Below are 12,408 nucleotides of genomic sequence, written 5' to 3' on the forward strand. Positions count from 1 at the left end.
AAAGATCCACAGCTTCATAAGGCCATCTCAGCAAAGTTCTAGTAAGTGCAGGAATGGGCTCTTCAATGTAGAACAGAGTGAGAGAAGAGAGGAGTTTTCGGGTGGTATTAGAAACCAGTTGCTATGAAAGCGGGTAGGAAGAAGGGGAAAGTGTTGAGTAAAGGAAACTTCATTCTCATAAAGGCAAGGATTGGAGAAAGGCAAGCCTGTGTAATGATGGTTGAAAACAGATAAGCAAAGCTGTTACTTTTTCCTTAAAATTTGGCCCTCTACACTCACACTAAATACCAGCATGGTTCTGCCATCTCAGGTTGTTTTTTAAATATTTATTATATATGAGTACACTGTAGCTGTCTTCTACACACCAGAAGAGGGATCAGATCTCATTACAGATGGTTGTGAGCCATCATATGGTTTCTGGGATTTGAACTCAGGACCTCTGGAAAAATAGTCAATGCTCAACCACTGAGTCATCTCTCCAGCTCCCCCCCCCCCCCCCCAATCTCAGGTTTTCAAGATCCCTAAAGTTATCCTCATTTTCCCCTTGGTGGGAAGTGGTAAGCAACACACACAAAATAGCCTTATTTATTGTATCACACCCAAGGCCTTATTGTTTGAAGCAGGCTCTCTTGCCCAGGCTGGTTTCAGAATTACTCTAGTCCAGGTTGCATTCAAGACAAAACAACCCTTCTGCTCAGCCTTCTGAATGTTAGGATTGAAGGCATGAGCCAGAATGCTTGACATCACTACTCTAGCTACTAGCTACTACTGCCCCAGCCCCCTTCCATGTCCATTACTACAGAAGCTTCAGTGGTTTCGACAGGGATTTTACGTTGCCCAGGCTTTTCTTCAGTCTTGGGCTCAAGTAATATACTTCAGGATGCTGAGTAGTAAAATGACTCCGTACCTGGCAACACTGGGTTTTAAAGTGTGAATCTCATAACCTCTAGAATTTGGGTGGGAAATGTTACTGTGTGCAGTGTTCAGAGGAGGAGCTTTTGATCATGAGCTCTTACCTAGTAGATTAATCCCTGATTCATAATCCAATTGACCGTTGGGAGGAGATGGAAATAAAGGTTAACCATTATGGAAGCAGTGGGTTGCTAAGGACATATTTTGGGAGATTCTAATCGGGTTTTAGGTCTCTTCCTGCCTGCCATGAAGTAGGTCACAACACAAAAACAAGTGTTGCTGGGGTATTTGATGACACTGTGAGGTTGCATACTGGAGAAACCTGTTTCCAGTTGTAGTGTGGCTCAGCCCTAGCACACATCTTTAATCCAAGAGTTTTCTGGTTATTGTAAACAAGACTGAGTAAAGTCATTCATAGATTAAGAGGTGGGCCAAGCAACTCCTTGTCAGGGAATGAACACAGGACAAAAACAGGAAGTCAGGAGGTTGGATAGAGAGACACACCGGAAGTAGGGGGAACATTCAGTTGGAAGGGGTTTTTTAAAGACAGTGCGGAGGAGAACTGGCTTTTTTTTTTTTTTTTTTTTTTTTTTTTTTTTTTTTCTGTGACATGGGTTGAAGAAGGTCAGCTAGCTGCTTTCTCTGCCTGAGTTAGTAGGCTTTCAACCCAGCTCCCTAGTCTCCATTTGGTAAAACCAAATTATTGGGATTTTGTTTTTAAAAAACATTTGGCTTCTCAGTTTGTCTGTAGCTAGAGTGATTTCTCTGGGGTCCTGCCACAAGTTGGGGCACCAAAATGTCAAAATGTCTCTTCTTCTGTCACCACCATCACTTCCTCCTCCAACTGGATCTCAGCTAGCTTCAAATCTGAGAATCCTCTGTCTTGGTTTTGTAACTGCCAGTTGCAGTGGTGTACACCTGTAACCCCAGTCCTCAAGAAGCAGAGGCAAATGGTGGCCCCCAGGTTTGGGGCAAACCAGGCCTACATAGTGATACCTTTCCTCAAAATTAATTAATTCCATCAATGTTTTTAAATCTAGGGGCAGCGAGCTTGCCCAGCAAGTACAGGTGCTTGTCCTGTAAGTTTGCCATATCCACATAAACATAGATGGATAGGACTGACTATAAAGTTGTCCTCCAACCTCTGCATGTGGACCACAGCACCCCCAGCACTAGTGGTAATAAATTATACAGACAACCACCGCAACTGCACTTGGGCACATCCATGTCTGGCATACTGTCACTGCCTTTGATTCTTTTACAAACTTCTTTGCTATGCTTGGTGGTGGAATTTCACTCTTTTTTGAATAATCAATTTAATTTACCATGGACAGTATTTCTTAATTCTCTACTGTGTATAATAGCAAGATTAACATTTTTTTGAGACAGTCTCATGTATCCCAAAGCTTATCTTGAACGTCCTATGTATCCTAGGATGGCATACAAAAGCCAAAAGTCTCCTATCATTTGTCTTGTTTTTGAGACTCTCTGAACCTGGAGTTTATCACCTGCTAGATTGGGTAGCCAATGAGTTCCCAGGATCAGTGTACCTTTGTCAATCCCGCCCCTCCCCAGCACAAGGACAACATATGCCACCACATCTGACTTTTTATATGCATGCTCTGGATCCATAACAGGTCTTCATGCTTGTGTAGTAGGCACTTTACAACTCAGCCATCTTCCTAATCTGACTCAACAGAATCTGATCCTTCCTGCCTTCTCTCAAGTACAGGGATTAGAGGCTTGTTTTACCACACCTGATTCTGTGATGCTAACGATCATACTCGAGACTGTGCATCTCCAGCCCTGTCCGCTGACTTATGAAGCAGGTTTTGTTATATAGCCCAGGCTGACCTACAACTCCTTATGTAGCTCAGGCTGCTTTCAAAACTTTCAGCAACTCCCCTGCCTTAACTTCCTCGTTGCTGAGATTATAGGCACGAGCCACACACCTGGCTCACAATCAACGTCTTTGTTTTCCCCTCTGACTCTCGGTTTTTGCCATCATTTATAGGTCCACCATCACAGATGGTGATTGTTTCATCATAGTCTGCAATCACTAGCAGTTTCTTTACCTCTCATTGATATGGTTCACTGCAGATCACAGACTACATTTCCTTGTGAGCTTCTTAATTTTATTTTACTTAGTTTTTTTTTTTTTTTTTTTTTTTTTTTTTTCTCCCAGACAGGAATTATCTGGGTAGTCCTGGCTATCCTGTAACTTGCTCTGTAGACCAGGCTGGCCTTGAACTCCTAGAAATCCATCTGCCTCCTCTGCCTCTCCAATGCTGGGATTAAAGACATGTGCCACCGCTGCCTTTTTTTCCTGGGCATTTCCAGGGTTTTTCTTTCCTTGTAATTTTGGTCTAGATTCTAGCTAGAATTATTTTAGTTTAGTGCATATCAAGTACCTATACTATCTCTTTGCTCTAGAAAACTCTCTCCTGGATGTTTGCTTCCAAATTTATTTATCATCTCAGTTGTCATGTCAGAGTTGGCTGCTGTCCTGAGCTGAATCCACCATTTTCTGGGTTCTGTGGCTGCCAGGCAATCTTTCAGGGTTCTTTGTTTTTGTTTGTTGTTTTGTTTTTAAGAGGGTCTGGAATGGCTGCTCAGCAGTTATCAGCCTTTGCAGCTCTTCTAGTGAGCCCAAGTTTGGTTCCCAGCACCCAAGTTAGGAGGCTTACAGCTGCCTGTAACTCCAGATATAGGGGATCTGGTACCCTCTTCTGGTTCCCCCATACACCAGCACCCACAGAGTATACATACAAACATACATACAAACAAACATACATACATACACAGATACACACAAATGAAAAGAAATCTTAAAAATATTTGAGTTCTATGTATAATAAATATCTTTTCCTAACCTGGTTTTCTTAGCTGGGGGGGTCCCTGTTCTTACATTTGCTGTAGCATTTAACTCATCTGTGGGAACTGTGTTCCTCCCCCACGTTGCGTTCATTCTTTCATTCTGAGACAACTGATTTCCACATCACACTGTCTTACCACTTAATCACAGTGCACTGAAGAAACGTCCCTCAGTTGACCTTACAGTCAGAATGCTTATTATTTTCCCCCAGCACTTGGCCCAATGCCTGGCCATAGTGCGTACCTAATACATATTTTCTGAAAGAAACTGCTCTTGAGAGTGTGGCCACTTCCATTCAGTCTCTGCTGTATCACTCTAAATGGTCACAGCTCTTAATCACAAGGATAACATTCAGAGTCATTTAAGCAGTGAAAAGGATTTATCAGATGACTTACGAAACTATTAGAAAGGCTGGAGACCCACGCTTAGTGTCAGCCTAGGAACAGCCCATAAGCATGCTTCACCAGCTGCTTCTTAGTGGGAAAAGCAGCTGAGCTTCTGCCACTATAGCTCCTGCCAACAAAAGTTTGGAGCCTGACTTCAATGTAACTGCTCCTCATCTCAAAAGTTACTCAACTCTTGTTGCTGTGCATTCAGCAAAAGGAAGTTCTAGGTAGCTACAAAGTCTTGTGCACTTATGTTCACAGTACAGCAATGTTGTCTATGGGGTGATTGATAATAGTGAGTTGGAGCTAGTGATGGAGGCAGACACCTGGAATCTCAGCACTGAGGAGGTGGAGTTGGCAAAAGAATCAGGAGTTCAAGACCATCTTCATCTACGTAGTAAGTTTGAAGCCAGTCTACACTATAAGAGATCTTGTCTCTAACCAACCGCACCAACCACCCAACCAAAACCAAAATAATTTCAATGATTATAATACAGTCACACCAAATCACCAGTCAGTATAGTGCTGGGAATCAGACCCAGGGCTTCAAGAATGCCAGATATGCACTCTACCAACTGAGCTACACCCCCAGCCATGCCCCCACTCCAAGTTCCCATGCAGCTCATGGCCTACAACTCCTGATCCTTCCCATCTCTATCACGTACTCAGATTATAGGCATATACTGCCTGGCTCTCCAGCACACTTTTTCACTTACTTTGTTTAACAACGATATACATAAGAATGAGAGGGAGAGAGAGAGAGAGAGAGAGAGAAAGAGTGTTGTAGGAACCGGTGAGATGGCTCAGTGGGTAAAGATGCTCACTGCCAAGCCTGATGACCTGAATTCCATCCCAAGGACCCACATGGTGGAAGAGAGATCCATTTCCCTCAAGTTGTCATCTGACCTTCACTTGTGTCTAGTAATCAACCAACCAACCAATGAAAGTTAAAAAGAGGGCCAAGGGGAACATATTAGCAAATGCCTATAATCCTAATAGGAGGCAAGCTACAGCAGAATTGCTATGAATTGGAAGACAGTCTAGGCTACAAACGGAGGCTTTATATAAATAATCAAAGTGTGGGCTTCTCACTATTTGAATGAGGTTTATAAGAAGGAAGACAAATTGGATAGGATCATCTGTGTAGTAATAAATTGAGAAGTCATACAATGTGAACTTATGGTTCACATTGACTTTACATAGATACAGGTAAGCTACATTTAAAGGTATTTATAGGCAAGTAAACCAATTAGGATACAAACTTACTTTCTTTTGCTGTAGCTAAGAGTCTAGAAGCTAAATACTACAATAGCAACAAGCCACACATTCTTAATAAAGGAACTCAGACATCTTGGGGAAGTGGAAGAGGGGATAAATACAAGATGAGCCTGGAAAATGTGCTCAAAAGGAAATGCTCCAAAGCCAAACCAAACCACAACTTACAGCTTGACTCTTCTACCCCTTTAGGCAGGGTCGAAATATGCAGCCCTACCTGGCCTTGGACCCACCTGCTTCTGCCAGTGCCTCCTCAGAGCTAGGATTATAGTATAAAAATATAGAGAGGTGCTTTTCTGCACCAGCGTCCCATCCCTGTCTGTCCTTCTATCAGGGGTGGTTGATCAGGACTGCTTCACGCACCCAAACTTGCCCTGTGCCCAGGACCCAGCCTTCAGAAACATCATAAATTAGGATAAATGTGAACACTGACTAACTTTCAATAACTAGTAACTAGCACTTTGTTTCTGCTGCTAGAATCAGGCCATGCCTATAGAACTAGGCTCATTATTTTGTAAGACAATATTGAGTGGTACACTCCAGTAATCCCAGCACTGGGAGGCTGGGGTGCAAGGATGAGTTCCAAGCCAGCCAGCCTCTCTATATAACAAGGGTCTGGGTCTAGACAAAAAAAAAAAAAAAAAAAACAAAAAAAAAAAAAAAAAAATAGAAAAAAAAGAAAAAAAAGAAAAGAAAAAGAAAAAGTTTGTGAACAAAATTCCAGAAACCATGGAATTCCAAGTGACATGGAATACACTGTCTCTTGTAGTCTTCAGAAGGACCCATGTTCTGAGACCTTGCTCTGGGATTTCCAGTTCCAGAACTGGGATGATACATGCCTATTGTTGAAGCACCTTTTGTAGTATTTATATTACTTGAGCAAGTGAATGCATACACTTAACACCTCCGCACTTTTCAATCTCCCCAATAAGAATCCAAACCTATAAGTGTTTATGGTGTTTTCACAGTAATCCTTGGTATGTAGAATAATGTATGCTGTATCTCTGAACAGTCATTGATAACAGTAGGATTCACAAATACATATGGATGTACATATATATGCATATATATGTAAATAGGGATAGAGTCCTTGACTTGGAATAGTTCAGGATTTTTTTTGTTTTGTTTTCTTTTTTTGCTTTTGTTTTTGTTTTTTAATTTTACAATGGTATAGAAATGTCATATATTCAGTAGAAAACGTACTCTCTCTTTTTTCTCTTCTAACCCATCTTTGGAGTAGAACCCAAGGTCTCACCCAGGGCTCAGCAAATATTGTAACATTAGCTACAACCCCAGTCCAAGAGTTTTGGAATGATCTTTATACTTAGTTATTTTATGTGCATGAGCGTTTTACTTGCATATATGTCTGTGTGCCTGGTATCCATGGAGTCCAGAAGAGGGCATCAAATTCCTTATAACTGAGTCACAGACAATTATTAGCTACCACATGGGTGCTGGGAACTGAACCCACATGAACTGAATTTGCAGCTAATTGTCTTAACAATTGTTTTCAACCTCTCTGGATAGTGGCAATCAGCTGTAGCGCCCAGTCAGCTATGCAAATTTGTCAAGGTAAATGACAGATACTTTACACCTCTGTGTTGCCAGCATTTTCTTTGCACAAGTATGCAATAAAATAAGTTATTCGCCACTATCACTAGCTAGACTTTTTGTTAGATGACTCTGTCCAATAGGCCAATTTAATTGTTCTGAGCAGGTTCAAGGTAGGTAAGGCTAAGCTATGCCACTGCTGTTCAGTAGGTTAGGGTCATTAAGTGCACCTCAAATTAAAAGTATTTCTAATTTATACTTGGTTTTCTAGATATGACTTTTAAGTTAAAAAAAAAGAAAGTCAAGGGGCACCTGAACTTTGGAGGAAAAGGTTTTTTCCCCCCACTTAAATTTAGTGTTTTCATTTGAAAAAAATAAACTTACAAGAAAATGTCCTTGATTTATAAAGCAACGATGAAAATGTTATCAATTTACAATAAAATATATAATGCCTAATACCAACTTCTGGAGTTGGACCCTACTCCTGGTTTTCAGACCTTTGTAATAACAGAGTGCTTTAGGGTATAAATATGTATGCATTAGATAAAAGAGCCCACCATCAGAATACCCCTCTCTACATAGTTGGTTAGGTGCATTTTGTTTAAAGGCTGTTCTTGTTTGAAGCAAGAAACACATTTCCCCGGTGTATGTGGTGACATGCATCTGCAATTTCAGCACTCTGGGACTCAAGGGGGACAGTTCCAGGTTGTTCCAGGTCAGCTACATAAAGAGACTTAACCACCAAAAAAAGAAAAAAGTCCTTTTCTCCTACTACTCATCTCTTGCTCTTCTGTGTGGTTGAATGTATGTCTTTGAAAATTATGAAAGAACCATTCCAATTTTCTTTCTGTTCATGTACATAAAAGTCACTTTCTTAAGAACTCTCAGGGTTTTGATTTGGGTGTTTTGGTGGCCCCCCACCCCCTGCGTAGCTAATATCTGGAGGGTAAGGAAACAGGCACCTTCTGCAGGCATGAAGGACGTATAAGAGATGGGAGCTCTTGGATGCTCTGCTGGTCAAAGGTACATTTTGGCCCCTTTCACAGGCAGATAAAGAAAGAATGGTATCCAGAAACATCAACGTGAATACTCTTCCTTCAAACACCCACTCCTCAAGTTCAGACATAACCAGGGAGCCAGGCTTGTGCACTGACTTCCATTAGACTGGTCTCAGAATTACTTCGTCTCTAAAATTTCAGGATTTCGAAAGTAGAGGCAGGAGGATGGAAAGTTTGAAGAAAACCTGGGCTGCTTAGTGAGACCAGTCTCAAAACCCAACGGGCCAAACAATAAAACTGGTCCCAGTTTCCCATAATAGGCATGGGTCACAACTTAAGAGTTTAAAGAAGAAAGATGGACACATTTTAAAAAGCTGAAATTTTAAAAGATTATTTCAAGTGAGTGTGAAAATGTGGCTGGAGAGAACATGGAAGGCTGGGATGAAAAGACCTTATTCCTGTGCTTGTGTAAGGGCGCGGAATAGACTGAGTCAAGGTTGCAAGCACTTGAGTTTCTCTCAGTAGGCTGCCATTTTCAGATGCTGTCAAGTCTAAAATCAGAACAAAGGTCTTGTTCTCAATGGTGGCGAACCTATGCAAACGCACAGGTCTAAGGTGGCAGTTCCCCAGGGCCATCTTGTTTTCAGGTTCATTTGAGTTTCTCTGTGTTAGAGCCCATCCTATGTTCTTGCAACCCAAGTCCAGAGTGACCTTGGGCATCCTTCAAATTCCGGGTGGTGCAGCGTCCCCGCCCTGCACTGAGCAAGGACCCTCCCCGACCTCAAGTCCTCTCCCTACAAAGCGCGGGACCAGGAGGAGCAGCCTCGAGGCTGCCGGCTCTAAGTCCCTGCCTCGCGCGGGATGCGCTCCCACACTGCCCCACGTTGCGCACACCGGGGGCGCTCCGCCAGAGCCGGTTTGGGATGTCAGCCGCGTGGGCTGAGGATGCTCGGTGCCCGCCGCCGATGGGAGGCAGCGTGAGCCCGAGAGAGACGCGAGCGATCGCGGTGGCCGCGCTCGAGCGCAGCCTCCTCCCGCTCCCACAATGCACAGGGCGGCGGCGGCGGCGGCGGCGGCGGCTGCACCGCGCGCCGCTGACACAGGGGAGGCTACGGAGACCAGGCCTCTGAGGAGGCGAAGCGGCTGAGGAAACTGAGGGAGCCGGCGGGGGCTGAGGACGCGAGGCTGCCGAGGAGACCGCAAAGGCCGTGTGTGCGGAGCAGGCGGCTGGGGAGACTGAGGCGGCCGCGGCTGCTACCCCGAGTCCCCCAGCCCCTGAGCACGCGCCTCGGGCTCACGCGGCCGGCGAACCCCGGAGGTGATGACTGTCAGGCTCCCGCCCGCCGCTAGCGCCTGACGCGCCCCGCCCCGCCCGGGCCCGCCCGCCAGCTTGGCCCGCCCTGCCCGGCCCGGCCCTTCCCCTGCTCCCCGCCCGCCGCCGTTTCACCCGCGCGGGCGGCCGCCACGCGAGCTGCGGCCTCCGCCCAGGCGGGGGGCGTCGGCTCTGGGCCAGCCATGGCAGCGTCCGAGCTCTACACCAAGGTAACGCGCGCCGCGGGGACCGTGGCCTGGGGAGGGGTCGAGCTCCCGGGACCGTGGTTGTAGGACTGGCGGGTTCCACCGGACTGTGCACCTCCCTACCCGGCTGCACCTCCCTATCTGGCTGCACCCTTCCCCTGCCCCGCTGTACCTCCCTGCTCTGCCTCCCGATCTCATTTCGGATGGGATGGATGCTCTTGGGCAGATAGATGCTCCGGCCGCTCTCCCCCGGGCTCGTGCTTAAAATAATGTCCTGTGCCGGTATGCGCCAGGCAGCCTCTTGGGGAGAAGATTTCGGATTCTGCAGATGTGGCCAGTCCGCTTTCACCTTTAGCTGCGGGGTCCTCGCCATTGCCCTGGGGTGCGGAGCCTATGGGAAGATGCAGCCCGGAGATGGCGAGCTTATTCTTAGGCTCGTCGGTGGCTGGGAGTTTAGCAACCTGCGCGTTATCCCCGAGAGCCTTGTTAGCTCTGTGTCCTCACCCTCCTTTCCGGCGAGCCTTTCCCTTTTGGTCTTCGTTTAGGGGAAGTGGCAGCCTTTTCAGTCTTAAACCGACGCCCATATTTTCAAGGTCTGGAAATCCCTGAATGGCATATCTTTGGAGAGACAGTTCAGAAAATCTGTGTTGGGCAGGCAGTGTGTGGTGTATGTATTCGTGGTATCTTATGGTTTCCATAAGTCTTTTGCCAGCTAATGATTATTAAAATTATCTTTAATTCCACTCAACAGAATTGCCTTAACTTTTCAAGTTCACGTTTTCAAAAATTTACCAGAATCTATCTTTCTGTCTCTGCCTTTGTCTCTCTCTCTGGCATGGAGATTGAATGTAAGGCCTCATGCATACTAGGTAAACCCTTTACCACTGAGCTATAAATAGATAGCCCCAGCTTTCTGGACTCTTCTTTCAGCAGTTTAGAATCATTCCTTGCACACGTGACATCAGTAAGCCCAGAGCCCAAATTGCGGCCTTGAGGAAAGAAATCTGGATGGGGTATCCAGATACCTACCTTCATCTGATCCTGACCTTTCCAACAACTGTGTGTCTTTTGGCAAACTACAAAACCTCTCTGGTTCAGGTTTCTTACTTGTAAATAGAATTAATTTTATTTGTCCTCTTGACCTTCCTTACAAGCTGCTGTGAGGTTTAATTTAATGAGTTGTAAAAAAACATTCTGCGACCTCTGACTTTTTTAAAAGCAAATATGAGGTATATGATTAATTTCTTCCAGCCATGAAACAAAGAGCTTGCATGAACCTGGGACTTTCTTTCTAGCCCTAGATTTAAGAAGTGTACAGTTAGAACATTTCTCTAAACCTAGTAATTTCTTGGCATGGCAAGTCTATAAGACTTTCATTTAATCATTGAAATTAATATATGAAGTAGATACAAGTATCAATTATGTCCCTGTGAAGAGCTGTCACATTGTTACATTGTTCTGTCCTGTCTGACCCCCTACCAGGCCCCTGTCATCAGTCTACCTTGGACCTACTAATTATAGGCCGATAAGCAGAAATTGGGTGGTAAGTCCCTGGACTTTTAGATGTTTTTACCCCCATAAGTTATTTTGTAGGGAAAAAAACGGGGAAGGTGTTGTCATTTTTAAATTATAAAGTTTTGAGTTTCCATCACAGCCTTATGGGTAACAGAATTCATCTTATAGTCTTCCTAGATACAGACAAATTTAGTCACTGAAACTGAAGTTGGGACTTAAGGGGCTTTTTCCTAAATTCAGATGTGCCTCTGTAGTTATTTGTGGAATGATCTGTGAATGGGCCTTAGTTTAATGACAGGAAGGAATATTTATTGAGTGTCCTGTATACTAAGCACCCTGGTGTTTAGAGTTTCTAACAGTGGGCAAGTCATAGTCCTTTCCTCAGAGGACTCACAGTCTGCTTATTATATTCTTGACCCACTTTGAATCTCCAAGGGCATAAATGACCGGTTGTTACCTTAACAACAGGCAGGCAGATGTTTTAGCAGGACATAGGTGATGTCTCTGGATATGGCAAAGGTTGGAATGAGTCTAGAGGGCAGAGTAGTAAGTATTAGGAGAAGGAAGGAAACCATTAGACGAAACGTCTGTATAATGCAAGTATCTGTCCCTTGCTGACGATTGTAAAGAAGAAAGTTGTGGATAGATTGATTACAAGGAAAAACATGTTACTGACATGCCATAATTATGATATTCAGCATATTCCATTTTAAAAGTTGTCATCAGACTTTTAAGGCAGATTTTGATGTGTGATATAGATCAGCTCCTATTACAGTGAAGGGCATGGGGCTGCTCAGTTTATTTTCTTAATAATGTTTCTTGAGACTAACAGGTGCCTGGATATAATGTTTCTTGAGACTAACATTTTGGTTAAAACATATTTGTTGATTTTTGGGTAGGGTTGCTAAAGATCCTTTTTTTTTTTTTAAATAACAACATCACCGAGTTACTTTAAATTCACAAATAGAATATCTGGCTTAGTGGTCTTAGTATAGTTACAGGGTTGTGTGATTTAAGGTCTACCTAAAAACTCTGGAGAGAGTTACTAGTCTTGACAGTGAATATCTATTTGGTAAGCTCATCTGTTGATGCTTTTAATAACTTGAGAGGTTCGAACATGTGGAACAAAGTTTATCAATGAGACCTGGAACACCTGCAATTTGATTGCACATTAATAGTCCATATATATTATTGATAGCACATGGGTGCTAGAGAATAGACAAGGGTTCCTAAAGCTGTTTGATTAGACTTTCTGGTGATGAGTGAAGATGCTAAGTATTGTAGGAAAGAAAAAAAAAAATGAGACTGAATCTCTAAAACCATTAAAATTCTCCCAGAGGAAAGCAGCTTTGTAGGGCGGTAGATGGCATATTTACTG

The 12,408-nt window shown here is 43.9% G+C and overlaps 1 protein-coding gene across 1 annotated transcript in view; it reads left to right on the top strand.

Annotated features, from left to right (window-relative positions):
* Nucleotides 1-9,916: 9,916 nt before the first annotated feature.
* The window catches only part of MYO5A (myosin VA), a gene marked incomplete at its 5' end in the record, with an annotated part of 144,462 nt that continues 141,970 nt past the window's right edge, over nt 9,917-12,408 (top strand). The window contains one exon of the mRNA XM_080934342.1: nt 9,917-10,000. Within this exon, the coding sequence (XP_080790468.1) occupies nt 9,917-10,000 (84 nt within the window). The remainder of the gene's footprint in view (nt 10,001-12,408) is intronic.

Source organism: Micromys minutus (genome assembly GCF_963924665.1).
Source record: "Micromys minutus genome assembly, chromosome: 21".
NCBI lineage: Eukaryota > Metazoa > Chordata > Mammalia > Rodentia > Muridae > Micromys > Micromys minutus.